We start from the raw sequence: 27,343 nt of genomic DNA on the forward strand, positions 1-27,343 counted from the left end.
GCAGTTAAGTTGTAAAACTTGTGTTATCTGGTCAGGCTCCCTTTGATACTTTAATTATTAAAGATGGTGCCACCCATGTGAATGGCCATCACCTGGGTGATAATATTAATTACCTTCCTGCTTGGGAAAGAGCTTGGTTATGCTAATGTATGCTGGAGGAAGGGCCTCACGCCAAAGCGTTTTAAAAGGTGGGGTTCGGAGGCCATTTTGGAGGAGACCACATGTTCCAGGGAGGAAGAGGCCACATGGCTGCAGAGGAGGGCGGTGGCCACAGTGGACGCAGCAGAGGGGACCGAGTGAGGCCTTTGACTCGAGGAAAAATCAGGAAGAACGGGTTTTGGTGCCCGTGTGTTTGTTTCTACTCGTTGGCCAGTGCGAGTCTAGAATAAAGGAAAATGGCCCACCAGTGACCCGCTCTGCTGCTTCATTACCGTCTGTCTGAATCAAATGCGGACCTGCACGGGCCAGGCGGCTGGGATGGTGGCCGCGGCTACCGGCTCTACACTCCCCTACCTCTCTGGGTTGTAATTTCTCAGAAATGGGCAAAAAAACCTAAGCTGGGGTTTGGACAGAAAGACGCATGCAGGATACCGCACAAGGACAGAAAAGCCCTCGATCAGCTCTTTCCCACAATTTCAATCACAAAGTCACTTGTCCTGCCACAATTGCCGCTACAGTGAATGCAAAGCAGTCTCCACGGGAAGCCACTCCAGCTCCAATCAAAACACCCGCTGTGTAATCCCCTCCCAAACTTTCCTAACTTTGATTAAAAGAACACCAGCTGTGTAATCCCCGCCCAAACTTTTCTAACTTTGATTAAAAGCACTGAAAAAAAAACACACAAAAAAAACCCCAGCTGCCAAGCCTGCCAAGCAGTGACAGGGACAGCTGTAAGACAGGCGGCCAAGAGGAGGAGGAAGGGCAACAATGAAACCATCAGAAAATGCTTCATTTAGTCAAAGGCGTAACATGACAGACGGTGCCTGGCTGCAGCCGAGTCCCATCGGCCAGTTCTGACCAGGGCTCAGGGTGTGGGGTGGGGGTCTGACCAGGGCTCAGGGCTCAGGGTGTGGGGTGGGGGCCTGACCAGGGCTCAGGGTGTGGGGTGGGGGTCTGACCAGGGCTCAGGGTGTGGGGTGGGGGTCTGACCAGGGCTCAGGGTGTGGGGTGGGGGGTGGGGGGTGGGGTCAGGGCCACAAACAGCACTGAAAGCAAGATCCACTCTCAAGAATGAAAGACTACCTAAATTTCAGTAGAAATACAATTCATTCACATGACTAGCATTACGTTTATGAAATTCACCATGGTGGAAAAAGAGGAAAAGGGAGGGAGATAAGAAAAACGCCTATTTCTAGAAAACTGAGGAGAACACCCAGGCTGATACTCCACATGCAGTTTGAGGCTATGTCATCTGAAGAACGGATATGCCTGAAACCCCGGTGAGCCGCAGGCTGTGCTGAGGAGAAGAGTGCGAGAGCCCCCACGACACAGGTCTAACCACACAGACGCGCACCACCCTGTCCTGCAGAGCAGCTTTGCCTTTTCTATGCTTTAATGGGCCCACAATTTTAAAATGGGCCTTTTAGAACTCTGTACTGTCATGGGGCAGAACAAAGCACCAGGGCAAGGCTGCTCTGCACCGTGGGGGCCCCCCAATCTGCACACGCTGAGGAGCAAAGCAGACACGCCAGTGATGCACCCGCTCTGCCCCTTCCCACGCAGAACACGCCCCCCACTTGACTTCCTTCCGCTGTGCGGTTCCTCCCCCCTCTGCCCCCCACTATGCGGATCCACTCAAACCCCAGTCCCGGGCCCAGGCCGCAGAGGAAGCTGGCGATCTTGGGGCGTTTCTGTGTGGGTGGTGGTGTCATGGTGCTGGGTGGCCGGGGACGGTCTTGTCATGGTGCTGGGTGGTGGGGAGGGTCTTGTCAGGCTTGCCAACTCATGGCCTCCACTCTTCTGATCAGCTGGGAATAAGGCTCCTACTCATACTCCAGAAACTGTTTGTGGTAGAACAGCAGGTACCTGAGAGGCAGAGACAGAAACACCCTATATTTAGTCTACTTCACGAAGCGGTCAGAGCAGCACCAACCCCCCCACCCAGGGCCTGGGCACGGTGGCCTCAGCACCCGCCAGCAGTCCGGTTGCTCGGCTGGACAGTTTCTGGTTCTTAACCCCCGAGGAGGAGGATCCTTAGCTGGGCAGTGCCCCCACCTAATGCCCAAGCCCCCTGAGTCCGTCCGTCCTTCCACCCAGTCACAGGAAGTCCTGGGTCCTGTCAGTCCCGCCTCCCACGCAGCTCCTGGGCCCAGCCCCCCACCCCCACCCCGGGACTAACAGTGCTGGGTCAGAACTCTTTCTGCTGAGACTCCTGTGGAGGCGTCTGATCCCTCTGGGCTCGGGCCTCCTCAGGGCACGAGGCTGTGCTCTCCACACCGACTCCTAACGCAGACACTTCCCCACGGGGGCTTCCCCACAGTGGGGACACACAGACCCCGCAGAGTCACAGCGGCTCACCCCGGGGCTGGGATCCTACGGACAGTCTCAAGACTGAGGACTCGGCGAAGCAAACGGGGAGGACGACCTGCCAGAAGGAACCAGTGGACAGAGAGGAGCTGAGCCCCACCGTGTCGCTCTGGCCCGATGGAACGGCCACCGCCATGTTTTCTGTGGCAAGGCATTAGCCTGTGCATGGCACAGGCGAGTCGTGTCCTAACCAACCAACTGAGGCCGGCACCGCCGAGACCAAGCCTCATTACTGCAGCCACCAAAGGGAAACAGCCTTGCACGGTACAAAAGACAGACGTGACCCTGGACTCAGGTGTACGGACGGGAGGACGGACGTGACCCTGGACTCGGGTGTACAGGTGGGAGGACGGACGTGACCCTGGACTCGGGTGTACGGGCGGGAGGACGGACGTGACCCTGGACTCGGGTGTACGGACGGGAGGACGGACGTGACCCTGGACTCGGGTGTACAGGTGGGAGGACAGACGTGACCCTGGACTCGGGTGTACAGGCGGGAGGACGGACGTGACCCTGGACTCGGGTGTACGGGCGGGAGGACGGACGTGACCCTGGACTCAGGTGTACGGACGGGAGGACGGACGTGACCCTGGACTCGGGTGTACGGACGGAAGGACGGACGTGACCCTGGACTCGGGTGTACAGGCGGGAGGACGGACGTGACCCTGGACTCGGGTGTACAGGCGGGAGGACAGACGTGACCCTGGACTCGGGTGTACAGGCGGGAGGACGGACGTGACCCTGGACTCGGGTGTACGGACGGGAGGACGGACGTGACCCTGGACTCGGGTGTACGGACGGGAGGACGGACGTGACCCTGGACTCGGGTGTACGAACGGAAGGACGGACGTGACCCTGGACTCGGGTGTACGGACGGGAGGACGGACGTGACCCTGGACTCGGGTGTACGGACGGGAGGACGGACGTGACCCTGGACTCGGGTGTACGGACGGGAGGACAGACGTGACCCTGGACTCAGATGTACAGGCGGAAGGACAGACGGCCACCCCAACGTACCCCTCACTGTCCAGCACATCCTCAATGCTGGCCTTGGTGATGATGGCATCGTCACATTTGAACCACTGGTCCTTGTGCTGCCGGATGAAGCTGGTGTAGTGGCCGCTCTCCAGGGTCCCCTGGTGGTTGACGACTGCAAACAAGGAGTACCTGGCTCGAGAGGAGAGGAGGGGGGACAGCAGTTAACTTCCTCATCGTCAGAAACCATGGGTCCATGCGGTTAGAAGCCTGCACCCCAAGAGCTCACCGAGCCCAAACAGCAGTGACACCCCAGGAATCAAAGCCCATGTGGCCTCCACTCAGCTCTGGAGCTTCCCCAGCGGAACTGCACTTAGTGGACGTGAGGGAGATACTGTGAACACTCACTCCTCTCCTCTCTGCCGCAGCAATGGCGCCATGGAGGGCAGAGAAATGAGAGGGGCCTCGTTACAACGCCAGCAAAGCAAGATTCACATGCTGAGCTCTCACTCCAGACCTGCAACAGCCAGATTGACCCTGACAATGCAGAGGCCAGGAGAGAGGGGTCAGGCTCCCACAACAGGAGGGAGCGTTTATGATAAAAGTGTGGCAACCAGCCGGACCGGGCAGTGGCACAGTGGATAGAGCGTTGGACTGGGATGCAGAGGACCCAGGTTCAAGACCCCAAGGTTGCCAGCTTGAGTGCGGGCTCATCTGCTTTGAGCAAAGCCCACCAGCTTGAACCCAAGGTCGCTGGCTCGAGCAAGGGGTTACTCGGTCTGCTGAAGGCCCGTGGTCAAGGCACATATGAGAAAGCAATCAATGAACAACTAAGGTGTTGCAACGCGCAATGAAAAACTGATTGATGCTTCTCATCTCTCTCTGTTTCTGTCTGTCTGTCCCTGTCTATCCCTCTCTCTGACTCACTCTCTGTCTCTGTAAAAAAAAAAAAGTGTGGCAACTCCTTTCCTAACAGAGGACGCACATATTTTCAACAGAGCAGTGGGCAGCAGGACAGGAGGCACGCCAGAGGCCAAAGGAAATGAGCTCTGTCCCTGCCACTCGGTCGTCCTCCTGGGAGATGCTGCCGGGCCGCCCTGCCACCTCTGCCCAGGGCTCCCTGCTCACGCCCGAGATGCCCAGAGCCCACCCACCAGGCACCACGTACTTGTTGTCGTTGTTGAGACTGTCTGATGGCTGCTGGTACTGTCCGTTCATCCTGCTCTCTTTGCTGTAACAGCAAAATCCAGCGTCATTTAGGCTAATTCACTAAAGCAGCAATTCTCAACCTTCCTCACCTGACGGCACATGTAAACTAATAACTAAAATCCTGTGGCACACCTATATACAAATATCGATCGACTTATGACCTATGCAACTTACGGCCATTCGACTTGACGACCACACTCGCTAGCCACGACTGCTCCGCGTCTGGCAGCGTAAGCGCTGCCCAGCTGGGCGTACGACAGTGTGGACCAGCTTCCGGCAGCACTACCATCTCCGCGTGCACCATTTCAACTGTTATCCCAGACTCGGTACAGCAATTTGTGTTTTGTGTCTTGGATATTTTTCATCAAACCCCTCCCAAGATGTCTACCAAGAGGAAATTGTCTCTGCAAATATTAAACCAGTTGTACTGGTAATACAGTGTTTTACTTAAATCTGATGAATGTAAAAATAAGAAACAAAATGGTGTAGAGATGATACAAATGGCATAAAATGAACAAAGAAAATTATATATAATAATGAAAGAAAATTGATAAAATATGACTTAAAGATTTTTATGACATCATTTCATAGTACTGTACATATAGCCTACTCAACTTATGACCAAATCGTGTTACGACCTGTCTGTCGGAACCAATCACGGTCTTAAGTTGACCACTAGCTGTATATGCATTTGCCAATCTGACAAAAAAACACGGTGTAATTTTAATTCATGCACACTGTATGGCTGTTGTCAGTTTTTATTTGATAATCTAAGGGAAAATAGTCAGGTACTGCCTATTTTAAACATTTTCAGCACACTGGCTGAAAATCACTGAACTAAAGAGACTCCTGGCTCGGATGAGATAACAATATTACTGGCAGGGGGGGCACTACGCCAGGCTTGGCGCTGGATCCAGTTTATACTGGCTTTCTGGTTCTCCCAACAGCTCTCCCTTCCGGGCAGAAGTCACCCCCGTGTGACGATGAAGACACCGAGGCCCAGGCCGGCGGAGTGTGCTGCCCAGAGAACCCAGCACCCCCCCAGGAGGCGCGGCTCCGCCCAGGTCCAGCTGCAGGCACACCCCCAGCAAGGGGGACAGTCTGCCCCGGGCCCCTCCAATGACACACAGCCTGCCAGCACCGTCTGGCTTCCAGTGCCAGGTCTGCAGTCATTTGTCACAGTGGCCCCAGAAAATCAACATGTGACCAACATATTAAAAAGGGTTGAGTTTTTGTTGTTTTTGGAGAATAAATTTAAAGTGGTCTATGATACCAAGACTTGAAAGTGAGAAGAGAGGACCCCACAACTGCACAACCAGTGTGTTTCTCTGCATCCAGTGTCGGCTCCATCAGCTACAATGCTGCCTTCTGGCTGTGACCCACACTGATGACTTCCCACATCTGGACATTAATAAAGAACTGCCTTGGGAAAACCTCAGAGGTCACCGAAACAGGACATCTGAGGAAAGTAACTCATTAAACCAAAACGTGCTTCGGTGACTATGAGGACAATAATCTGGTCTCAGCAGCTGTGGTTACAGCAGCGTCTTCAGCTGTCTCATCAGGGAACTGGTGCTGATCACTGACCTCACAGCCCGACAAACCTTCTTCATACCTGGACGCCATGAAGGGGGTCATGTCCAGCTCCAGGGGAAAGGACACGTAAGTGGTGATCTTCCGCCTCAGTTTGGCTGAGTGTTCAAATCGCTACAGAAATGGGAGAGAGGGGAGAGGAGTTGACGTGGGCGCGGCTTCCTCCCTGGTGCACCTGCACACTCGCCAGGCGGGCGCAGCATCCACTTCCTGACCGCCTTTTGCCACGTCTGGAGCTCAGATTCTACGACACCGTAGATACATAAATCTAATTTATGGGGTTCAAGTCAAGTCTTCAAATGAAGTGACTGTTGAAAGCAATAAACGACTAGTGTACAAAAAAAGTAATCTTAAGCAGACCCAGCGAAGTGAAGGTAACAGCACAGAACCAACACCCATCACCTCTGGGGGCAAAAACACATGCACTGTTCCTTTCACGGAACAAAATTCCTCTGACGACATCTGGGGCCGTCAAACCCAGCAAGCAAGCTAGGAATAGTTTTTTGTTTTGTTTTTTTTTAAACATTTTTGAAGGGTCATAAAATAAAACAGAATAGGAAACACATCATGTTAAGTGTCTTTCTTTGCTCTGAAGTAAAAGAAAAACAGAAAATGTGGGTGAGGATGGAAGAATTCGGGTAGAAGTAGCAGCTGAACAACCCCAGCACGCAGGCAGCTCACACTCTATTTTCACCGTGCAGCAACCACTCTGTGTGCACAGGCCTCTCGTGGCCACAGGAGACGGGGAGACTCACAGCTTACCACCCAGTCACTCCAGCACCCCGCGAGGGAGTCGCTGCGATCACAGAACGTACTCTGTGCCAAACCAGCAGGCTCTACGTTGTACTAGGGACTGATTGAGTCCGCTACGAGAATTTTTCTGGAAAACTTACTTTGAGGTGAAAACAGGCAACAATAGGCAGTTTCTTCATGGTGAGCTGTTTAGTGGACTCCTGGTAGCTATGGCAACCACTACATTTGATCTTGGCACTGCTTCCTAAGTGCTCTGGTCTGGTAAATCTACAAGGCATTCAAAAAACGTGTTTTTAAGAAAAATATGGAGAGGTAAGAGAGGGAAAGGAGTTACCTTACCGTTTCAATAATTTCCCTACTAAAAACATACGTATTTTCCCACACCCTTCACCTTCTCGCCATATCAATTAAAAAGAAATACTTATAGCTGAAAGGATATAAAAACAAGACCAAGATGTGCACTGTCTACAAGAGACCCAGCTCAGAACAAAAGGCACACACAGACCGAAAGGGATGCAAAAACGTATTTCATGCAAATGGGAAAAAAAAGACTTTAAAACGAAGTCTACAGTAAGAGAGGAAGACAGACGCTGTCCAGCGACAAAGGGAGCAATCCAACAGGAGTATATGTAGAACCCCCGTAAACATTCACACACCTAAATATGGAACCAAACCTTGATCCACAAAGGATGAGATCAACAGGAAAAGAGTCACAGCAGGAATTTCAATCCCCACCTACTTCATCACTGGACAGACCTTCCAGACCGAAAGTCCACAAGGGAACAGCCACCTTACATGACGTTACATCAGATGGACTTACTCGATGTCTTTAGAGCATTTCACCCCAATGCAGTAGGACACACACTCTTTACAAGCGCACAGGGAACGTTTTCTACAACACGCCACATTGGTAGGATGCAAAACACGTCTCGGTAAATTTAAGAAGACTGAAATCAAATCAAGCACCTCCTCTGACCCCATGGTATTAAACTAGAAATTAATCATAAGAAGAAAGCTGAAAATCAAAGACATGGAGGCTAAACAACATGTTACTAAACAATGAAGAGTTAACAATGAGATCAAGAAATAAATCAAAAGATACATTGAAACAAATGAGAACACAACAACCGAAAACCTGTGGGACACAGCACCAGCAGTCCTAAAAGGCAAATTCACAGCACGGCAGGCCTACTTCAAGGAAAAAGAAAAATCTCAACCTAACTTTATAGTTAAAGTTAGAAGAAAACAACAACAATGTCCAAAGTGAGTATAAGGAACAATCAAGATCAGAGCAATAAATGACATCGAGTCTAAAAAAAATAAACAAGATCAATAAATTCAAGAGTTGGTTCTTTGAAAAGATAAACAAGATCAACAAAACCTTTAACCACACTCATCAAGAAAAAGGAGAGGACCCAAATAAAATCAGAAATGAAAGAGAAGTAACAACTGGCAACACAGAAATACAAAGGATTGTAAGAAAATATGACAAAAAAACTATATGCCAACAAATTAAGACAATCTGGATGAAATGGATACATTACTAGAAAGAGACAATCTTCCAAAACTGAATCTGAAAGAAAGAAATCTGAATAGACCAATTACAGCTGACGAAATTGAAGCAGTAATCAAAAACTCTCAACAAAAGTCCTGGACCAGAAGGATTCACAGGTGAATTTTACCAAACATTCAAAGGGTTATATCTATCCTTCTCAAACTATTCCAAAAAATTCAAGCAGAAGGAAGACTCCCAAGCTTATTATGTGACTATTCTATACCAAAAACAGACAAAGACACTACAATAAAGGAAATTATAAGCCAATATTCATGATGAACACAGATGCTAAAGTCCTCAACAAAATATAAGTAAACAGGATCCAGCAACACATTACAAAGATCATACACCACGGTCAAGTGGGATTTATTCCAGGGAGGCAAGGCTGGTACAATAGCTGACAAGTCAATAAATGTGATTCCCTACATAAACAAAATGAAAGATAAAAATCACATGATCGTATCGAGATGCAGAAAAAGCATTTGATAAAATCCAGCACCTTTTTACGATCAAAACTCTCAGCAAAGTGGGACTAGAGGGAACATATCTCCAACATAAAGGCCATACATGACAAACCCACAGCCAACATTATACTCAATGAACAAAAACTAAAAGCGCCTGACCAGGCGGTGGCGCAGTGGTTAAAGCGTCGGACTGGGATGCGGAAGACCCAGGTTCAAGACCCTGAGGTCGCCAGCTTGAGCGCGGGCTCATCTGGTTTGAGCAAAAAGCTCACCAGCTTGAGCCCAAGGTCACTGGCTCAAGCAAGGGTTACTCGGTCTGCTGAAGGCCCGTGGTCAAGGCACATATGAGAAAGCAATCAATGAACAACTAAGGTGTTGCAACGTGCAATGAAAAACTAATGATTGATGCTTCTCATCTCTCCGTTCCTGCCTGTCTATCCCTCTCTCTGACTCTCTCTGTCTCTGTCGCTGTAAAAGAAAAAAAAAAAACTAAAAGCAACCCCTTCAGGCGAGGAACAAGACAGGGAGGTCCCTTGTCCCCTTTCACCATTTCTCCGTATGTCTGAACAAGGCAGCAAAACAGAGGGTGGACCGTGAGGCCCAGGGAAACCCCAGGGAGTGAGCCTTGAGGAAGTTCTGCCCTGTTACGAGGGAAGCATCCGTGGTCCAGCTGGGCCCACTTCTCCCACGAAGGGTTCAAGGAGCACGAGGTGCCACAGACAACAGCAGCCCTCACACCCTCAAACACCGGGAAACCCAGGCAGCCAGTCCAGAGCCACAAATCCCACGTGCTCTACGCCCGACACCCGCTGGGATCTGCTCCCAACATAACTTAAACAGGGACTCGGCTGTTAAAACTTAGAGATGAACAAACTACTGTTTTCCTCAGACTCCTGGGCGGGACAGCCAGCTCCCCAGGCACCGCAGTCTGCTAAGTGTGGCTTCTCCTTCAGTGCCTGCTCTGTGAGCAAACTTTCCCGTCTATTTTTTTTTTTTTTTTCTGAAGCTGGAAACGGGGAGAGACAGTCAGACAGACTCCCGCATGCGCCCGACCGGGATCCACCCGGCATGCCCACCAGGGGGCGATGCTCTGCCCCTCCGGGGCGTCGCTCTGCCGTGACCAGAGCCACTCTAGTGCCTGGGGCAGAGGCCAAGGAGCCATCCCCAGCGCCCGGGCCATCTTTGCTCCAGTGGAGCCTCGGCTGCAGGAGGGGAAGAGAGAGACAGAGAGGAAGGAAGGGGCAGGTGGAGAAGCAAATGGGCTCCTCTCCTGTGTGCCCTGGCTGGGAATTGAACCCAGGACCCCTGCACGCCAGGCCGACGCTCTACCACTGAGCCAACCGGCCAGGGCCCTTTCAAGTCTATTGAAATTAACCATGGAACTTAATTTCACTGTAAATACTCTCTTGAAAAATTACTTATTTGTTTTTCCATATTAAAAATCTGATACCTCATTTATAACTGGATCGGTATAACAAAGTTAATTTTAAAATTCTAAATGTGCACCTTTGGGTCTGACTATGCTACAAGGTAAAAGCCAAGAAGCTTGTCCCTCTTCATAAGGAACACTTCCGCCCGACAAGGACTTGTTTGCAGGGACCCTGAATGCATGCAGGTAAAAGAAAATCAAGGCTGTAAAACACCAAATTCAATTAAGATAAAGTTTAGCACGGGTTTCTGGCCTCACCATATTTGTATGCAACAGCTATTTAAATGTTTATAGCAACTGCATCCTGAATCTCATCGCGTGTCTAACGGACAATGTGGTAGGTGGGCAGATGTGAACACACGTGTGATCTGCAGCAGAGACTGCTCCTCGCGGGAGGCTGGGTCTCTCAGTGCAGATGTGAACACACGTGTGATCTGCAGCAGGGACTGCTCCTCGCAGGAGGCTGGTCTCTCAGTGCAGATGTGAACACACGTGTGATCTGCAGCAGGGACTGCTCCTCGCAGGAGGCTGGTCTCTCAGTGCAGATGTGAACACACGTGTGATCTGCAGCAGAGACTGCTCCTCGCAGGAGGCTGGTCTCTCAGTGCAGATGTGAACACACGTGTGATCTGCAGCAGGGACTGCTCCTCGCGGGGGGCTGGTCTCTCAGTGCAGATGTGAACACACGTGTGATCTGCAGCAGGGACTGCTCCTCGCAGGAGGCTGGTCTCTCAGTGCAGATGTGAACACACGTGTGATCTGCAGCAGGGACTGCTCCTCGCGGGGGGCTGGTCTCTCAGTGCAGAAGCTGGCACAGGTTATTAGCCACCAAGGGGCAGGAAGCCTGAACTCTGCTAATCGACACAGTGTGTGCACACGCCTGCCCGTTGTGTGTGTAGGGGGAACCAGGAGCTGGGATACAGACATTCTGTGCTGGGAAGTCAAGAGGAAAGACTATCTTGTCACCCTGCAACACTGTGACAAACTAGTGTGAGTCATTGGGCACCAACTGTGGCCATTTGCAGACCGTCCTATTTTTCCTCACGTTCCATACTGGATGGGTGAGAGAAAACACTCCCGGGACCCTGGGCAGCTTTGCTCTGACCAGCCACGACTGACCAGCGCAAAGCAAGGACAACCGCCTGCATGGAGAGGGCTTTGTTTTTCGGCAGGAGTGCCGCAGACTGACCTTCTCAAGCAGTCCGTGAGCGTAGTGGTTCCTGATGCGTGGCTTTCCCCGTTCACCACACTGCCCTCGCTCCCTGGGCTCAGGGGCCAGAATGGGGTGGAAGAGCCAGGCAGGTCTAAACTGATGTCCCAGAAGGGGTCAATAGTGGTGGACACTCCACTAGAAGCAAAAGGAGACAGAAACACGTGAGAACTGACATCCACAAGTGGCTTCATAGGTATCAGCTTGTGGAGTTAATTGCAACATTCACAGCTCTGCCCCTCTATCCAGAGGACAACTCAGGTCACATGGAGGTGTGCTCATACCCAAGGCATCCTAGGCTCCAAGGCCCTAGGGAGGGACACCATGTGAAGCTCTTAGGACAGTCCCCCACCCAGAAGACCAGCACAATCATTTCAGGTTTTCTTTCTGGCCCCACATCCAGAGGCTGTGAACCAGTGGGTCTAGGCCAGCAGCTTCTGGGACCTGGGAACTGCTGCGCCGAGATCACACCTAGGACCCAGGCACACGCTGCTGAGTGTGCACCAGGGATGTGCGCACCAACCTGGCACGGAGCCCAAGCTCAACAGCAGCGCTTCAGGTTGTCCAACAAAGTAAGTCCCTCTTGGAAATTTAAAATATACAAACAGGAAACTCACAGAGTGGGAAACTCACTATGAACACTGAGACAACGTTCTGCCGATGGAGGTGAGTAGGACAGGGCCAAGAGGCAGCGATTCAAGCCATGAGGCTGAACGCTCAGGGCGATGGCCCACGACGCCCGCGCTCCTGAACAGAGACTGCACGAACAGCACTCACAGGCAAAGCTGAACAGAGACTGCACGAGCAGCACTCACAGGAGAGCTGAACAGAGACTGCACGAGCAGCACTCACAGGAAAGCTGAACAGAGACTGCACGAGCAGCGCTCACAGGAAAGCTGAACAGAGACTGCACGAGCAGCACTCACAGGCAAAGCTGAACAGAGACTGCACGAGCAGCACTCACAGGAGAGCTGAACAGAGACTGCACGAGCAGCACTCACAGGAGAGCTGAACAGAGACTGCACGAGCAGCGCTCACAGGAGAGCTGAACAGAGACTGCACGAGCAGCACTCACAGGAGAGCTGAACAGAGACTGCACGAGCAGCGCTCACAGGAGAGCTGAACAGAGACTGCACGAGCAGCGCTCGCAGGAGAGCTGAACAGAGACTGCACGAGCAGCGCTCACAGGCAAAGCTGAACAGAGACTGCACGAGCAGCACTCACAGGCAAAGCTGAACAGAGACTGCACGAGCAGCACTCAAGGAGAGCTGAACAGAGACTGCACGAGCAGCACTCAAGGAGAGCTGAACAGAGACTGCACGAGCAGCACTCGCAGGAAAGCTGAACAGAGACTGCACGAGCAGCACTCAAGGAGAGCTGACTCTCCCAGCACCTGGGCTGTTCCACACAGACGGCACGTGGCGATCCATGGTAAGTTCTGGAATTTCAGTGGGTATGACCAGGGTTTTTAAAGAAGTTGGGGTGAACGGAAGTGTTCTTCTAACCTCACAACCAGTGCAGTCTCCTCCTGGAAGTGAGAGCTTTGTGCTCTAAGCACAGATAAACTTATAAAAATGCAGGGAGCCGTGCAATGCTGCAAGTGCCCACACTTGGGAGCACACACATCACTCCTCTGCAGCGCGTGGCCCAGTCTTTTTTTTTTTTTTTTTTTTTTAATTTTTTTTTTCTTTTTCCATTTTTCTGAAGCTGGAAACAGGGAGAGACAGTCAGACAGACTCCCGCATGCGCCCGACCGGGATCCACCCGGCACGCCCACCAGGGGGCGACGCTCTGCCCACCAGGGGGCGATGCTCTGCCCATCCTGGGCGTCGCCATATTGCGACCAGAGCCACTCTAGCGCCCGGGGCAGAGGCCAAGGAGCCATCCCCAGCGCCCGGGCCATCCTTGCTCCAATGGAGCCTCGGCTGCGGGAGGGGAAGAGAGAGACAGAGAGGAAAGCGCGGCGGAGGGGTGGAGAAGCAAATGGGCGCTTCTCCTGTGTGCCCTGGCCGGGAATCGAACCCGGGTCCTCCGCACGCTAGGCCGACGCTCTATAGTGGCCCAGTCTTTGAAGGAGGCTCTTTCTCTGGCTCATTTCAGGGGCCCCATGGAGAGCCGAGATGTGAGAGGAAACCTTCCCTGCTGGGCGGGGATGGCAACGGGTGACCCCCCAACACAGACTCGCAGCCCTCGCGGGGACACTGCCCTAGCAACCTTCACACTCAGGGTGACCTGTCCATTTCCTGTGCCTCTCCTACGGGGACTGCTTGATCCCAACCTGTCAACGGCTCTGTAACGGAAGCTTCTGCTTCTCCCCTGGCTGCGCTGCAGGCGCTCCTCGCTAAGACTCCCACGACTCCTGACCCGTCACCCAGGAGGCACGCTGGGGGGGCACTGACTGAACGTCACTCCGAGACTCTTAACTTTCAGAACGTCTCAGAACACAACAGTCTGTGACTGACAACACACCATGATGTTGACGAGCAATGCCCAGTGCAGTCAGTTCCCTGGAGGAACCTGGGCTCCCACGTGAGGTCTGGTGGGCGGCCTGAATGGCCTGGCATTCTGGACACTCAGTGTCCGGCACGGAGCCTCCACTTACTGGCAGACTTGGCAGGTGACGTCCGACTGCAGCCCGCCCGTGAAGATCTGATCTATGATGCAGTTGCAGTGGTTGGGGTTGTTGGCCTTCTTCCCGTTATCGTCACCTGGCGAGAGACCGCAGCTCTGAGTCACGTCTCACGTCTGCGCATCCCCCCCAAACAAGGAAGGGGCCACGGCCCCAAGGAGAGACCGCAGCTCTGAGTCACATCTGCGCATCCCCCCCAAACAAGGAAGGGGCCACGGCCCCAAGGAGAGACGGCAGCTCTGTGAGTCACATCTGCGCATCCCCCCCAAACAAGGAAGGGGCCACGGCCCCAAGGAGAGACCGCAGCTCTGAGTCACGTCTCACGTCTGCGCATCCCCCCCAAACAAGGAAGGGGCCACGGCCCCAAGGAGAGACGGCAGCTCTGAGTCACGTCTGCGCATCCCCCCCAAACAAGGAAGGGGCCACGGCCCCCAGGAGAGACGGCAGCTCTGAGTCACGTCTGCGCATCCCCCCCAAACAAGGAAGGGGCCACGGCCCCAAGGAGAGACCGCAGCTCTGAGTCACGTCTGCGCATCCCCCCCAAACAAGGAAGGGGCCACGGCCCCAAGGGACTAGGGCACTCAAGCACAGAGACACTAGGAAGCCCGAATGCAACCACTCTGGACAGGGCACGATGAGCAGACAGACGTGGTGGGGACAGGGGGACGACCCAGACAGCTTTCTGTTCTTCTCCTCCACTCCCTGAGAAGATGTCCTTAGCTTCTATCTTGGCACCAAAACACATCAAATGCCCACTAACTGGGGAAAGTTACCGATTGCTTTTCTCACTTACAAAATCTCTGAACGTTTTCTAGTGAGGTGGCTTGACATTTTGTGGGTCAAATATTCCCAGAGAAGCCGCTGCTCACGCTCCGCAACTAGATGTGTCCTCACTTCTCAGAGTCCCTGCAGGACTCCTGCTGAGCCCCTCTGTCTCTCTCCTCAGTTCCCACACTCTGGAACTCAGGAAGAGCTCTGTCTTCCAGTCAGTTGTGACTAGGTAAGGACAACTGCCATTCCATGGTTCAATACAGGTCATGTGTACAGCTGACCCTTGAACAATGTGCGTTTGAGCTGTACAGATCCACTTACATGCAGAATTTTTTCAACTGACCCGCAGAGTTCAAACCCACATTGTTCAAAGGTCAACCGACAGCCTGACCAGGCGGTGGCACAGTGGATAGAGTGTTGGACTGGGATGCGGAGGATCCAGGTTCGAGACCCCGAGGTCACCAGCTTGAGCATGGGCTCATCTGGTTTGAGCAAAGCTCACCAGCTTGGACCCAAGGTCGCTGGCTTGAGCAAGGGGTTACTCGGTCTGCTGAAGGCCCGCGGTCAAGGCACATATGAGAAAGCAATCAATGAACAACTACGGCATCGCAACAAAAAACTGATAAAACTGATGACTAATGCTTCTCATCTCTCTCCGTTCCTGTCTGTCTATCCCTATCTATCCCTCTCTCTATCTCTGTAAAAAAAAAGTCAACCAACGGTTAGAAATCCAAGTATGGCCTGGTCTGTGGTGACACAGTGGATAGAACATCAACTTGGAATGCTGAGGTCACTGTTCCAAACCCCAAGGCCGCTGGCTCTGAGTGCAGGCTGGTAAGCGCAGGGTTGCTGGCTCAAAGCAAGGGGACATTAGCTCAGTCCCGGTAGAGGAACTGAAACGTATCTTAAGGTCACAGTAAATGAAACAACACTTAACCCAGTGCGTGTATCTGCTGCCTGTTATCTCCGCTAGACAGCCGAAACCCCCAGGCCCTGACCCCCGCGGAACGAGGGCACAGACGCCCAGGCCCTGACCCCCGCGGAATGAGGGCACAGACCCCCCAGGCCCCGCCCCCCGCGGAACGAGGGCACAGACCCCCCCCAGGCCCCGCCCCCCGCGGAACGAGGGCACAGACCCCCCAGGCCCCGCCCCCGCGGAACGAGGGCACAGACCCCACCTTTGCAGTGTCGGTGCAGGACGTCCAGGGCCGCGATGAGGAACTCGTGGGCATCCTGCTGCTCATAACCTGCCAGGTGCCGGGCGTGTGTCCACACCAAGTGCAGCAGCTTGTACGGGATGTGGGGGGACCGGTGGCCCGAGTAAAACTGCTCGGAGAAGGGAAACAAACTCACGCCAGGAATGAATGCTACGCCCTCAACACACACAATAAAACATTTAACAGCTGCCTAGAACGTGAACTCACTTGATCTTCTCGGTCTGCAGTGTTTTCTCCCTTCCCACCATCTAGTTTTCTACGATAAGCCCAGATGATGAACTATGACACGTGTTTGTCAAGAAAAACAGGTCTATACACTGAAAGGTGAATTCTGCTGTTTGCAAAATACACCTTAATACACCTGAGTCCATGAGTTTATCACCCAAGAGTGCCCAGTGAAAATGGCTGAAGTCCGTGTGGAGGTGACACCCTGAGCATCTCAACTGCAAGCGCCTTTCTCTCACTCGGGTCCAATGGTTCTACTCAGTATGCTCGCGGCCGTGGGCCCACCAGGTGCCGGCATGCTGTGCGTCTGGAGGAGACGGTCAGGCTAGACCAGAGGCTGGCAGGCCTTTTCTGAAAAGGGCCAGAAAGTCAATGACTGCGGCCATGCACACCATGGTTGTGCCTGCCGCCTCCTTCCTGCAGGGCACACGCAGCCAGTGCCTGACCTGTGGGCGCACGGGTGTGGCTATCCTACCAAAGGTCACCCACAAAACAGGCTCGCTCCTCTGCCAGACGCCGGAGGCACATCCAGAACCTCCGAGCAGACTAGGGAGCAGGCAGCAGTCCCCATGGAGTTGGGGGGGCTGAGTTGTTTCAACCCTGAGAGGCTGTGCCGACGTCACCGAGCTGAGTGTGGAGGGCACACAGCCCAAGGGTGCCGGAGCTGTCACGTGTCAGTGTTGGCAGGGACAGACGTGGACAGAACAGACACGGGTGCAGCCTACAACCCAACCAGGGCAGCAGAACCTGGCTGGTGTTCAGGACACAGGGTCGCACAGACAGACCCAGCAAAGCCCACACAGAGGAGCAGCCGCTGAAGAGAAGACACACACTCCCGGAGAACAGAGCAGCCGGGCGGCCAGAGCCCAGGTCACGGGTCCGCACGGCAGACAGAGGGGAGGGCGAACCCGCTCAGCATCCACACACAAGTGTCACCCAGACAGCAGGGAACCCGCTCAGCATCCACACACAAGTCACCCACTAGTTTCTCTAAGTCAGCCTCGTGCCTCAAAAAACAATGCCAACATGGACCCGGGTTCGATTCCCGGCCAGGGCACATAGGAGAAGCACCCATTTGCTTCTCCACCCCCCCCTCCTTCCTCTCTGTCTCTCTCTTCCCCTCCCGCAGCCAAGGCTCCATTGGAGCAAAGATGGCCCGGGCGCTGGGGATGGCTCCTTGGCCTCTGCCCCAGGCACTAGAGTGGCTCTGGTTGCAACAGAGCGACACCCCGGAGGGGCAGAGCATCGCCCCCTGGTGGGCAGAGCATCGCCCCCTGGTGGGCGTGCCGGGTGGATCCTGGTCGGGCGCATGTGGGAGTCTGTCTGACCGTCTCTCCCCGTTTCCAGCTTCAGAAAAATACAAAAAAAAACACAAAAAAAACAAACAAACACGCCAACAATCTCTTATCTAATGGTTCCTTTTAGAAAAAATGACAGTCTGCCATAATGGATGCACACAGTGAATGTCTACTTACTATGGAAGGTTTCAGAAATTTGTCTTCCTTTATTATACTGTAGTCACCCTTATTTTATTTTATTTTTTTTTAAGGGACAGCAGAAACAGCGAGTTCCAGAAATCTCACCTCCTGAAACAGGGATGACATCTCACACACCAGACAGGAGCTGGGGCTCTGCATCTCACAGCGGTGCCGGTCGGACAGGAAGAAGTCGCGCAGGAGCGGCGTGTGGGTGAGAGCCTGCACGATGCAGTTCATGAAGCAGGTGTTCCCGAGGTTGATGAGCCCTCGCAGACCTGCAGGGGGGCAGCCGGGGGGCGGTGAGCAGGCCTCCCCTGCAGGTTCTGCTGGGCCCCAACACACAGCAGGGCCTTCGCACTTAACGTCCACCTTCTCTTATTCATTCAACACAACAGCAAGAAGAAGTGTTAACGCTTTTCTCATTTCCACACCAGTGTTATATACACTACAGTGAGGCCAACCTTTGGCCCCTCCCACTTCAGCCATTATACATTCTGATAAAATTACCCAAAGACATTCTTGTTAACAACAGGCAACAGAAAGTCAGACACAAACAAAAATAGCTTTTAAAAATGTTTCTAAGATGGCCTGAAGGAGGTGGTGCAGTGGACGGTGTCGACCTGGGATGCTGAAGTCCCGGTTTGGAGCCCCGAGATCACCCGCTTGAGTACAGGCTCTTGTGGCTTCAGCATGTGATCAACATGATCCTATAGTCACTGCTTTGAGCCCAAGGTCTCTGGCTTGAGCTAGGAGTCACTGGCTCAACTGGAGCACCCCAGCCAAGGCAAGTATGAGAAGCACTCAATGAACAGCTCAAGTGCTGCAACTACAAGCTGATGCTTCTCATCTCTCTCACCAAAAAAAAAAAAAAGGTTTCTAAGATGTATTTTTTTGAAGTCTTAGAGAACACGCTCATCCACACATTTCATTCCCTGAAGATCACTGAACTCACCACTGAACCTGGTGAGAACCAACTTGAGCTCTTTACACAAGTGTGCTAAGGGGCAGGAACCACTGTGCCCAAGCCTGCCGCAGTCCCCACAGAACAGGTGCTGAAGAAGTGGCTGGTGAGCAAGCAGGTGAACAACAGCAGCTCAGCGGCATTGAGTATCATGTCATGAAACCCACATTTTTTTTTTTTTTACAGAGACAGAGAGTCAGAGAGAGGGATAGATAGGGACAGACAGGAATGGTGAGAGATGAGAAGCATCGATTATCAGTTTTTTGTTTCAACACCTTAGTTGTTCATTGATTGCTTTCTCATATGAGCCTTGACGACGGGGCTACAGCAGACCAAGTGACCCCTTGCTCAAGCCAGCGACCTTGGGCTCAAGCTGGTGAGCTTTGCTCAAACCAGATGAGCCCACGCTCAATCTGGTGACCTCGAGGGCCTGGGTCCTCTGGGTCCCAGTCTGACGCTCTATCCACTGCGCCACCACCTGGTCAGGCAAAGCCCACATTTTTTTTTAATTTTTTTTTTATTCATTTTTTTTTTAGAGGAGAGAGAGAGGGTGAGAGACAGAGAGAGAGGAGAGAGAGACAGAGAGAGAGAAGGGGGAGGAGCTGGAAGCATTAACTCCCATATGTGCCTTGACCAGGCAAGCCCAGGGTTTCGAACCAGCTACCTCAGCATTTCCGGGTCAACGCTTTATCCACTGCACCACCACAGGTCAGGCCAAAGCCCACATTTTTACCCCGACTAAATTAAACCCTGAGAAGGAAGGAGACTAAGTGGAAGCCCCCGCCCCCGGGCCCGCCCCACCCACCGATGGTGCAGTTGGAGGTGATCTCCCACTAAGTGAAAGCCCCGCCCCCGGGCCCGCCCCACCCACCGATGGTGCAGTTGGAGGTGATCTTCCGCCGCTTCGGGTTGTGTTTCAGCAGCTCCAGCTCCCGTTTGCTGGGTTCCCACGTTGAGAACTTCTCTCCAACACCTACACAGATGAAAAAGTTCCAGGTGCTGTTGGCTAAACCTGCATCCAGTGTGTTTATAAACAGAAACGGTGGTGATATGCTAGTTGTCAGGCTGTAATTCAAACGGGCATCCATGATATGAGGTCTTTCTAAAACCCCACTATGCTGCAACGGGCTACACAGAACATGTAGAGGCTGCATGCGTGCGTGCATGTGTGTGTGCGTGTGCGTGCGTGTCGTCTGTCCAACTATCCAGCTGCTCCCCGACCTTGCCCCGTCTCCAGACACTGACTCCCTCCCTGGATACTGGTCTTCCTTCTGGTGAGCGTCGCCCTTGACAGACAACAGGGAACAGGGGAAGAGGAAGTGAATGAGGAACATCAATCTAGGCAAAACCAAACCTTGAATTTTCCAAGCTTTTCGCTGTTCTTCTTTGGCGATGATTTCTATGTCTTTGTCATATATGTAGTCCTGACACAGAAAGCAGTAGATACCTCCATACACAAGTTCTATGGCTGAAAAGACCAAGGAAGAACAACAAAATATAATAAAAATTAAAGGGTGACACAAACGGGCGGTGCAGGTTTTTAGACACTGGGCTGTCTGCAGCGTCTCCCTGTTCTCCAATCACAGAACCTCATTACAGAAGGATTTCTCCCCACTTCGCAGTTTATCCCAAGCAGTAAGCTTTGTCTCTTTTCTCTGGACGCTCCCACCAGAGGGTGAGACGTATGACGGAGGTGCCACATCCAGATCTTGTAAAGGACCCAACATTCAAGTACCAGGGACCCTTACCCTGCCTTTTCTCTGAAGGAGCAATAGTTACAACAAGGGAAACTTTTTCATTACGTTTTCCCCGTGTTCTAAATCACAATTCTTAGTCTGACATACAGTAACCATGTTTTACTGCACCTAGAATCCCTGGTGCTTTTAGAGAAAAAGGAATGCAAAAATTATTTGCCTACTCTTATTTTAAGGATAGCAGCAAATTACTCTCTGACCAGATAACTTTGAATTCTTGACCCAGAGCTGCCTGTTACCAGCTGTGAGTGGGTCCTGCACACTTTCTCAGTATCTATAAAATAGGGTGACATCTGGCTCCTAATTACCTCATTATAAATATAAGTAAGATAAAGTCCTCCGAGCAAGGGAAGAAAGGTACTACCTCACTTCAACCATTAAAAGGAATTTCTGGCCCTGGCTGGTTGGCTCAGTGGTAGAGCATCGGCCTGGCGTGCAGAAGTCCCGGGTTCGATTCCCGGCCAGGGCACACAGGAGAAGCGCCCATCTGCTTCTCCACCCCTCCCCCTCTCCTTCCTCTCTGTCTCTCTCTTCCCCTCCCGCAGCCAAGGCTCCATTGGAGAAAAGATGGCCCGGGCGCTGGGGATGGCTCCTTGGCCTCTGCCCCAGGCGCTAGAGTGGCTCTGGTCACAGCAGAGAGACGCCCGGAGGGGCAGAGCATCGCCCCCTGGTGGGCAGAGCTTGCAGAGCTTCCAGCGTCGCCCCCTGGTGGGCGTGCCCGGTGGATCCCGGTGGGGCGCATGCGGGAGTCTGTCTGACTGTCTCTCCCTGTTTCTAGCTTCAGAAAAATACAAAAAAAAAAAAAAAGAAGTGGGCGGACAGTCAGGGGCCAGCCCGGTGAGTTATGTCAGAAGGGCTCCTTACCCAGGTTGTGCCGTTTCGACTTCGCATGCTCATGAATATGTTTCTTCGTGAAACAGCCAAAGAAGACACAGTGGAGACAGGAGTGCAGCCTGCTGAGGTGGACGCCACACACATGACAGACGCAGGACTTGGCCTGGAATTCAGAGAAGAGAATTAAGAACCAGCACGTGGCAGGACAGGAGCTCTCAGAAACATTCCGGCCAAGTGACCCACCCACAAGGGGCACAGCTATGGGAGGAAGGAAAGCAGGGATGTCCACCCGAACGAAGTCTTACTATGCTGAAAGATCATTCTGCTAATCCTCAACTGCCCCTAAAAGTACCCAGTCCACTTAGTAAGAGAGCCCACAACCTCAACCACCAGAACCCACGAGCCCTGTGGATCTTCACCCCACACAGCTTTAGGGGCAATCGCATTCCGTTCTCCAACCGCCCTGACAGGTGCCCCGCCCGGCTCCCATCCCCAGCCAGCCTAGCAGCCCACAACCTATGTGCCCTGAACCTGGATGCTATTTTAATTAATTAATTAATTAATTAATTTTGTATTTTTCCGAAGTGAGCAGCAGGGAGGCAGACAGACTCCCGCATGTGCCTGACCAAGATGCACCCAGCATGCCCACCAGGGGGTGATGCTCTGCCCATCTGGGGCGCTGCTCTGTTGCAACCAGAGCCATTCTAGTGCCTGAGGCAAAGGCCACAGAACCATCCTCAGCACCCAGGGCAAACTTTGCTCCAATGGAGCCTCGGCTGCGGGAGGGGAAGAGAGAGACAGAGAGGAAGGAGAGGGGGAGGGGTGAAGAAGCAGATGGGCGCTTCTCCTGTGTGCCCTGGCCAGGAATCGAACCTGGGACTCCCACATGCCAGGCCAACCCTCTGCTGCTGAGTATGTCTTGGTTTGCTGAGGGATTGAAATGTGGTTGTCTACTTGATGTCAAACCTGAGATGCATTTTATTTTTTTGAGAGAGAAAGGGGGAGACCGAGAAGCATAAGCTTGTAGCTGCATCACTTTAGTTGTTCACTGAATGCTTCTCGTATGTGCCTTGTCCAGGGGTATCAAGCCATTTTAGTGACCCTTTGCTCAAGCCAGTGACCTTGGGCTTTCAAGCCAGGGACCATGATGAGATCATGCTGATGATCCCTCACTCAAGCTGGTGAGCCTGCGCTCAAGCCAGCGCCTTGGGGTTTTCAACTTGGGAACTCAGTGTCCCAGGTCGACGCTCGATCTACTGCGCCACCACCAGTCAGGTCTGAGATGCACTCTGAAAATGCAATTTTATGTATAGGAAACAATGGGGACCAGGGGAGGTAGCTAAAAGAAAATAAATAAAAATAAAATGTGACAGTATAGATCAGTGTTTTTCTTTTTTAATTTTTTTTAAATTTATTGATTTTAGCCAGAGAGGAAGGGGAAGAGAGACAGACACGGGAACATCAATCTGTTTCTATACGTGCCCTGACCGGGGATCAAACTAGCAACCTCTTACCAACGAAGCGATCCAGCCAGGGCAGATCAGTGTTTCTCAACTGCCTGGCTGCAAAAGAGTTAACCACACTGAAGTCGTATGAAGACCATTGGAGGGGTCGAGTCAGTCTGGATTGTGCTGTGTACCGGGAGATCGCTTCAGTTGAAAAAAACGGTCTTCTAGTCACGAATCTTTAGTCAGTGCTACTTTGCTGTGTTTTAGAAAACAATTTACTCTAGGGTTCTATATGGATCACCTCTTTTCATCAGTGCTGCTTCAGTTCTAGAGTCTTAGATTCGTCTCTCGAAGTATAAATCTCTCAAGCTTGATCTTTAGAGTTGAAATCATCACTGGGGAACAACAGAATACCTGGCCTGATTACAGGACACAGTCAGAGCACAGGGTCTGGAAGAGACTCGACTGAGAGCCACGGAATGCATACGTGTCAGTGGCTCCACAAACGGCTCAGTGAGTCTCTGGTGAGAATGCTGAGAGCTTTCCTGGCTTTGCTCAGCCTCCTCCTTTTCTTCTTTCTTAGTTCAGTTTATTTTTTTTTAGTATGTCCCCCATTTTAAGTAAATTTTTTTTCCTTTTCTTTTTAAAAGATGTTTTATTTTTTAATTTTTTGGAGAGAAACATCAATTCGTTGTTCCACTTATTTATGCCTTCGTGGGTGATTCTTGTATATGCCCTGACCAGGGATTGAACCCACAACCTTGGTGTGTCCAAACAACGCTCTAACCAACTGAACTACCCAGTCAGGGCTTATCATGGAAACATTTTTATATCCAATAGTGCAATTAAAGCCTAAAGTGGGCATAAAGTTATCAAATCTGACCGTGTTCTTCTCACTCTTCACCTATCAAAAGAAGAATCAGGCCCTGGCCGGTTGGCTCAGTGGTAGAGCGTCGGCCTGGCGTGCAGGAGTCCCGGGTTCGATTCCCAGCCAGGGCACACAGAAGCGACCATCTGCTTCTCCACCCCTCCCCCTCTCCTTCCTCTCTGTCTCTCTCTTCCCCTCCCACAGCCCAAGGCTCCATTGGAGCAAAGATGGCCGGGGCTCTGGGGATGGCTCTGGATGCAACAGAGCGACGCCCCCTGGTGGGCATGCCGGGCGGATCCCAGTCGGGCGCATGCGGGAGTCTGTCTGACTGCCTCCCCATTTCCAGCTTCGGAAAAATAAAAAAATTTTAAAAAAAGAAGAAGAATCAAAGTTTGGATACAAAAAACCATGATACCTGTTGCTTTGATAAGAAAACTTTTAGTTCCTGTTCACCCAGGGGTGCATTTCCATAGTTACACTGTAGCGGAGTGTCAATCTCACAAGCAACCTTTTTTTATTTATAATGATTATAACATAAATTGGCATTTTAACAGGAAACTTCACATCTTTAAAAAGAAAAATGTACAAAACTTACAGATCTGCTAAGAAACCTATGCAAAACTGGCAAACTTGTAACTGTTAATCTCAGGGTTAAACTACCTCTCAAATCAACTCTTCTTGGCTGGACCACTAGAGAGTGCTAGAAACACAGTCAGACAGGACCCAGACTGACACAAGAAAATAATTTCCCTAAAATTCAGAGAATAACCGAAGAAGGACGTGATGGTGCATAGCTGGTATGCTACCAAAAGTACTGCCATATCAGCAGACCTGAATTTTGAAAGAAATATTTATCACCATCTCTTGTCAATCTCTATATAGCTCAAGCTGTAACTTCAACAGCTTTCAAACTAAGCAACTAACATTAAAATAAACTAATCCAAGCCATATACAGCAAATTAAACAAAAAAAGAACAAAAATTTATAACTAAGTAACTGACATAAAAAACTAACCTAAGCCACATATAGCAAAAGATTTCTTTCTTTAGGATATTAGGCAAAGTTAAAGATGGGTTAAACTTGACTCCCCAACTTTGTCCAAAATTAGGGGGTTGGGAAAGATGTTGAGATGTTACATCACATGAATGTTGACCAAGAATACGGGCAGTAACAAGATTATCATCTGAAGAGACCGGTTTCAGCCAGGCGATTCTTTTTTAAGGGCACACAAGTCCTTCTCCAAGAATTTCACTCCCGTCCTAAATCTGTTTCGCCTCTGATTCCAGTTCAGCCTAAAAGGTAATGCTTCCCAACACCATTACTGATAAAGAGAAAATTAAGCTTAACATTCCCTACAAATCAGCGGATTTGTTAGTTTTCCCATAAAAACTAAGACAAAAACATGCTACTCAAAGTGCAAATTGCCTAACAACTCCCAACCTCATACTATAAACTGCAAAATCGCATTCCATTGTAAAAACCTATCTTTATTGCCCTGGCCGGTTGGCTCAGTGGTAGAGTGTCGGCCTAGCGTGCGGAGGACCCGGGTTCGATTCCCGGCCAGGGCACACAGGAGAAGCGCCCATTTGCTTCTCCACCCCTCCACCGCGCTTTCCTCTCTGTCTCTCTCTTCCCCTCCCGCAGCCAAGGCTCCATTGGAGCAAAGATGGCCCGGGCGCTGGGGATGGCTCTGTGGCCTCTGCCTCAGGCGCTGGAGTGGCTCTGGTCGCAACATGGCGACGCCCAGGATGGGCAGAGCATCGCCCCCTGGTGGGCAGAGCATCGCTCCTGGTGGGCATGCCGGGTGGATCCCGGTCGGGCGCATGCGGGAGTCTGTCTGACTGTCTCTCCCTGTTTCCAGCTTCAGAAAAATGAAAAAATAAATAAATAAATAAATAAATAAAAAAACCTATCTTTATTCAGAGAAAAGAATGCCGTTATTTTCTGATTTCCAAATGATTAAGCCTCATCACCCGGATGAGATGCGTGTCTGAAAAATAATAGAACACTGAGTATTATTTCCTCAGTGTCTAAAGGAGGTGATTCGTTTCTTTCGAGCACGCCATGCTCCACATTCCCATCAGACTGATCTTTTCTTTTAAATCCACTCCTCCACTGCTACAAGTGCTTGTTCTCACTACATAGCTGATAACGATATTGTTCTCCTAAACACGGTCTTGAAAGGCCGCATACCTTGCTACATTTCCAACTGCCTACCCCGCCCCCCACTCCCAACCACACCCAAACATGAAATGGTTAAAAAGAAAAAAAGCTGCCATCTTCCTATAGTTGCTCCTGCAAACCCTGGGCTCGTGTGGCATCTTATAGCCAAGCACAGCAACAACGATACCTAACAACGCTAGCCCAGACGCACAGTTCTGTCCCCATCCTTAATGGACACTCGGGTACATAATGCATGCTCAAGATGGTGGCAGGGAACTGACCCACTGCAGACCCCCACACAGGCGCCGCCCATCTCTTAGCTTCTGTCCGCTTTTCTCAGTGCACCCATCCCCGATCCCCGATCCCCAACCCCTCACCCCAACCCCACGCCTGGAGAGCTCTTCGGAGAGACCGCGCTCCGGATCAGCGGAGACCGGCCTCCCCTACACCAGGCTTCCAACGCAAACCTGGGCAGGAAAACGCCCCTTCCCTGATCTGCACTCATGTACCCCCAAACTGGACACTCCCCAGAGACCGTGCTCCGTCCCCACCCCCACGCGGCGAACCGCAGAGCGAAGGAAGACCCCGGAAGGGAAGGGAAGAGGCGGCGGGGGAGGAAGAGGAGATGCGCTTGGGGGAGGGGACCGAGGAAGGAGAAGAGCGCTCTCGCACCCCCCACCCGCGACTGCACTCCCCCCAGGGGCCCGCGGGAGGCCCACGAGCCGTGCCACCCTCGCCCTCTGGCCGGCAGCCCCTCGGGCCCGGGCCGGGAGCAAGCCCTCCCCGCGCGCAGAGCAGCCCCGCCGGCCGCCGCTTCCGGGGGGGATGGGCTCGCCTTGCGCTTGCGGGCCTCGGCGGTGCCGCTCCAGACGAAGCACTGGTAGATGGCCCGCAGGTTCTGCTTCCAGTTGTCCACCTTGAAGCTGCTCAGGTGCGTGCAGCCCGGCGGCGTCAGCACCAGCTCCGCCTCCATGGCCTCGCTCTCCGGCTCGGGCCGCGACACCATCGGGGGCAAGGCGCGGCCGCGGGCCAGGGGCGGCGAGGGGGACGAGGACGACGCCAGCGCGGCGCGGGGCTGCTCGGCGGAGCGGCGGGACAAAGCGCGGGCCGGCGGACAAAGGTGCTGCCGCGCGACCGCGGCGCTGGGGGAAGCGGCGGCGGCTGGACGCCCTGCGCGCTGCGCTCCCGGGTTCGCGGAGGCCACGAGCGGAGACTGCGAGCGGAGACTGCGTCACCCCCGGCCGGCCGCGGGCGCCACAAAGCGCAGGCTCCAGCCGCCCA

General features: G+C 52.4%; 1 protein-coding gene across 3 annotated transcripts; it reads right to left on the bottom strand.

The window, feature by feature from the left end:
* Positions 1-27,343, bottom strand: USP22 (ubiquitin specific peptidase 22). Of its 3 annotated transcripts, none has more exons than XR_010748962.1 (14): positions 26,898-27,343; positions 21,614-21,746; positions 20,350-20,463; positions 19,867-19,968; positions 18,140-18,309; positions 16,293-16,440; positions 14,317-14,422; positions 11,694-11,852; positions 7,197-7,323; positions 6,326-6,417; positions 4,670-4,732; positions 3,544-3,693; positions 1,916-2,025; positions 1-1,884 (listed from the first exon to the last, which is right to left on the bottom strand). XR_010748962.1 is itself a non-coding variant. In XM_066365092.1 (13 exons), exons 1-13 carry the CDS (start codon positions 27,066-27,068, stop codon positions 1,983-1,985), a joined length of 1,578 nt encoding a protein of 525 aa, XP_066221189.1. In that variant the 5' UTR covers positions 27,069-27,343; the 3' UTR covers positions 1-1,982. The 3 variants fall into 3 exon arrangements, 1 of the variants encoding a protein (XP_066221189.1); XR_010748961.1 differs by having other exon boundaries at positions 1-707; positions 779-2,025; XM_066365092.1 differs by having other exon boundaries at positions 1-2,025.

This window comes from Saccopteryx leptura, chromosome 2, assembly GCF_036850995.1.
Source record: "Saccopteryx leptura isolate mSacLep1 chromosome 2, mSacLep1_pri_phased_curated, whole genome shotgun sequence".
In the NCBI taxonomy this organism is placed as follows: domain Eukaryota; kingdom Metazoa; phylum Chordata; class Mammalia; order Chiroptera; family Emballonuridae; genus Saccopteryx; species Saccopteryx leptura.

Coding starts and splice junctions, on each gene's coding strand:
- USP22 (XM_066365092.1), bottom strand. CDS start 27,068: ATGGTGTCGCGGCCCGAGCCGGAGAGCGAGGCCATGGAGGCGGAGCTG. Junction 19,969..20,349: donor AAAAGCTTGGAAAATTCAAG/GTTTGGTTTTGC, acceptor TCATCTGTGTAG/GTGTTGGAGAGAAGTTCTCA. Junction 11,853..14,316: donor GTCACCTGCCAAGTCTGCCA/GTAAGTGGAGGC, acceptor TTTTGCTTCTAG/TGGAGTGTCCACCACTATTG.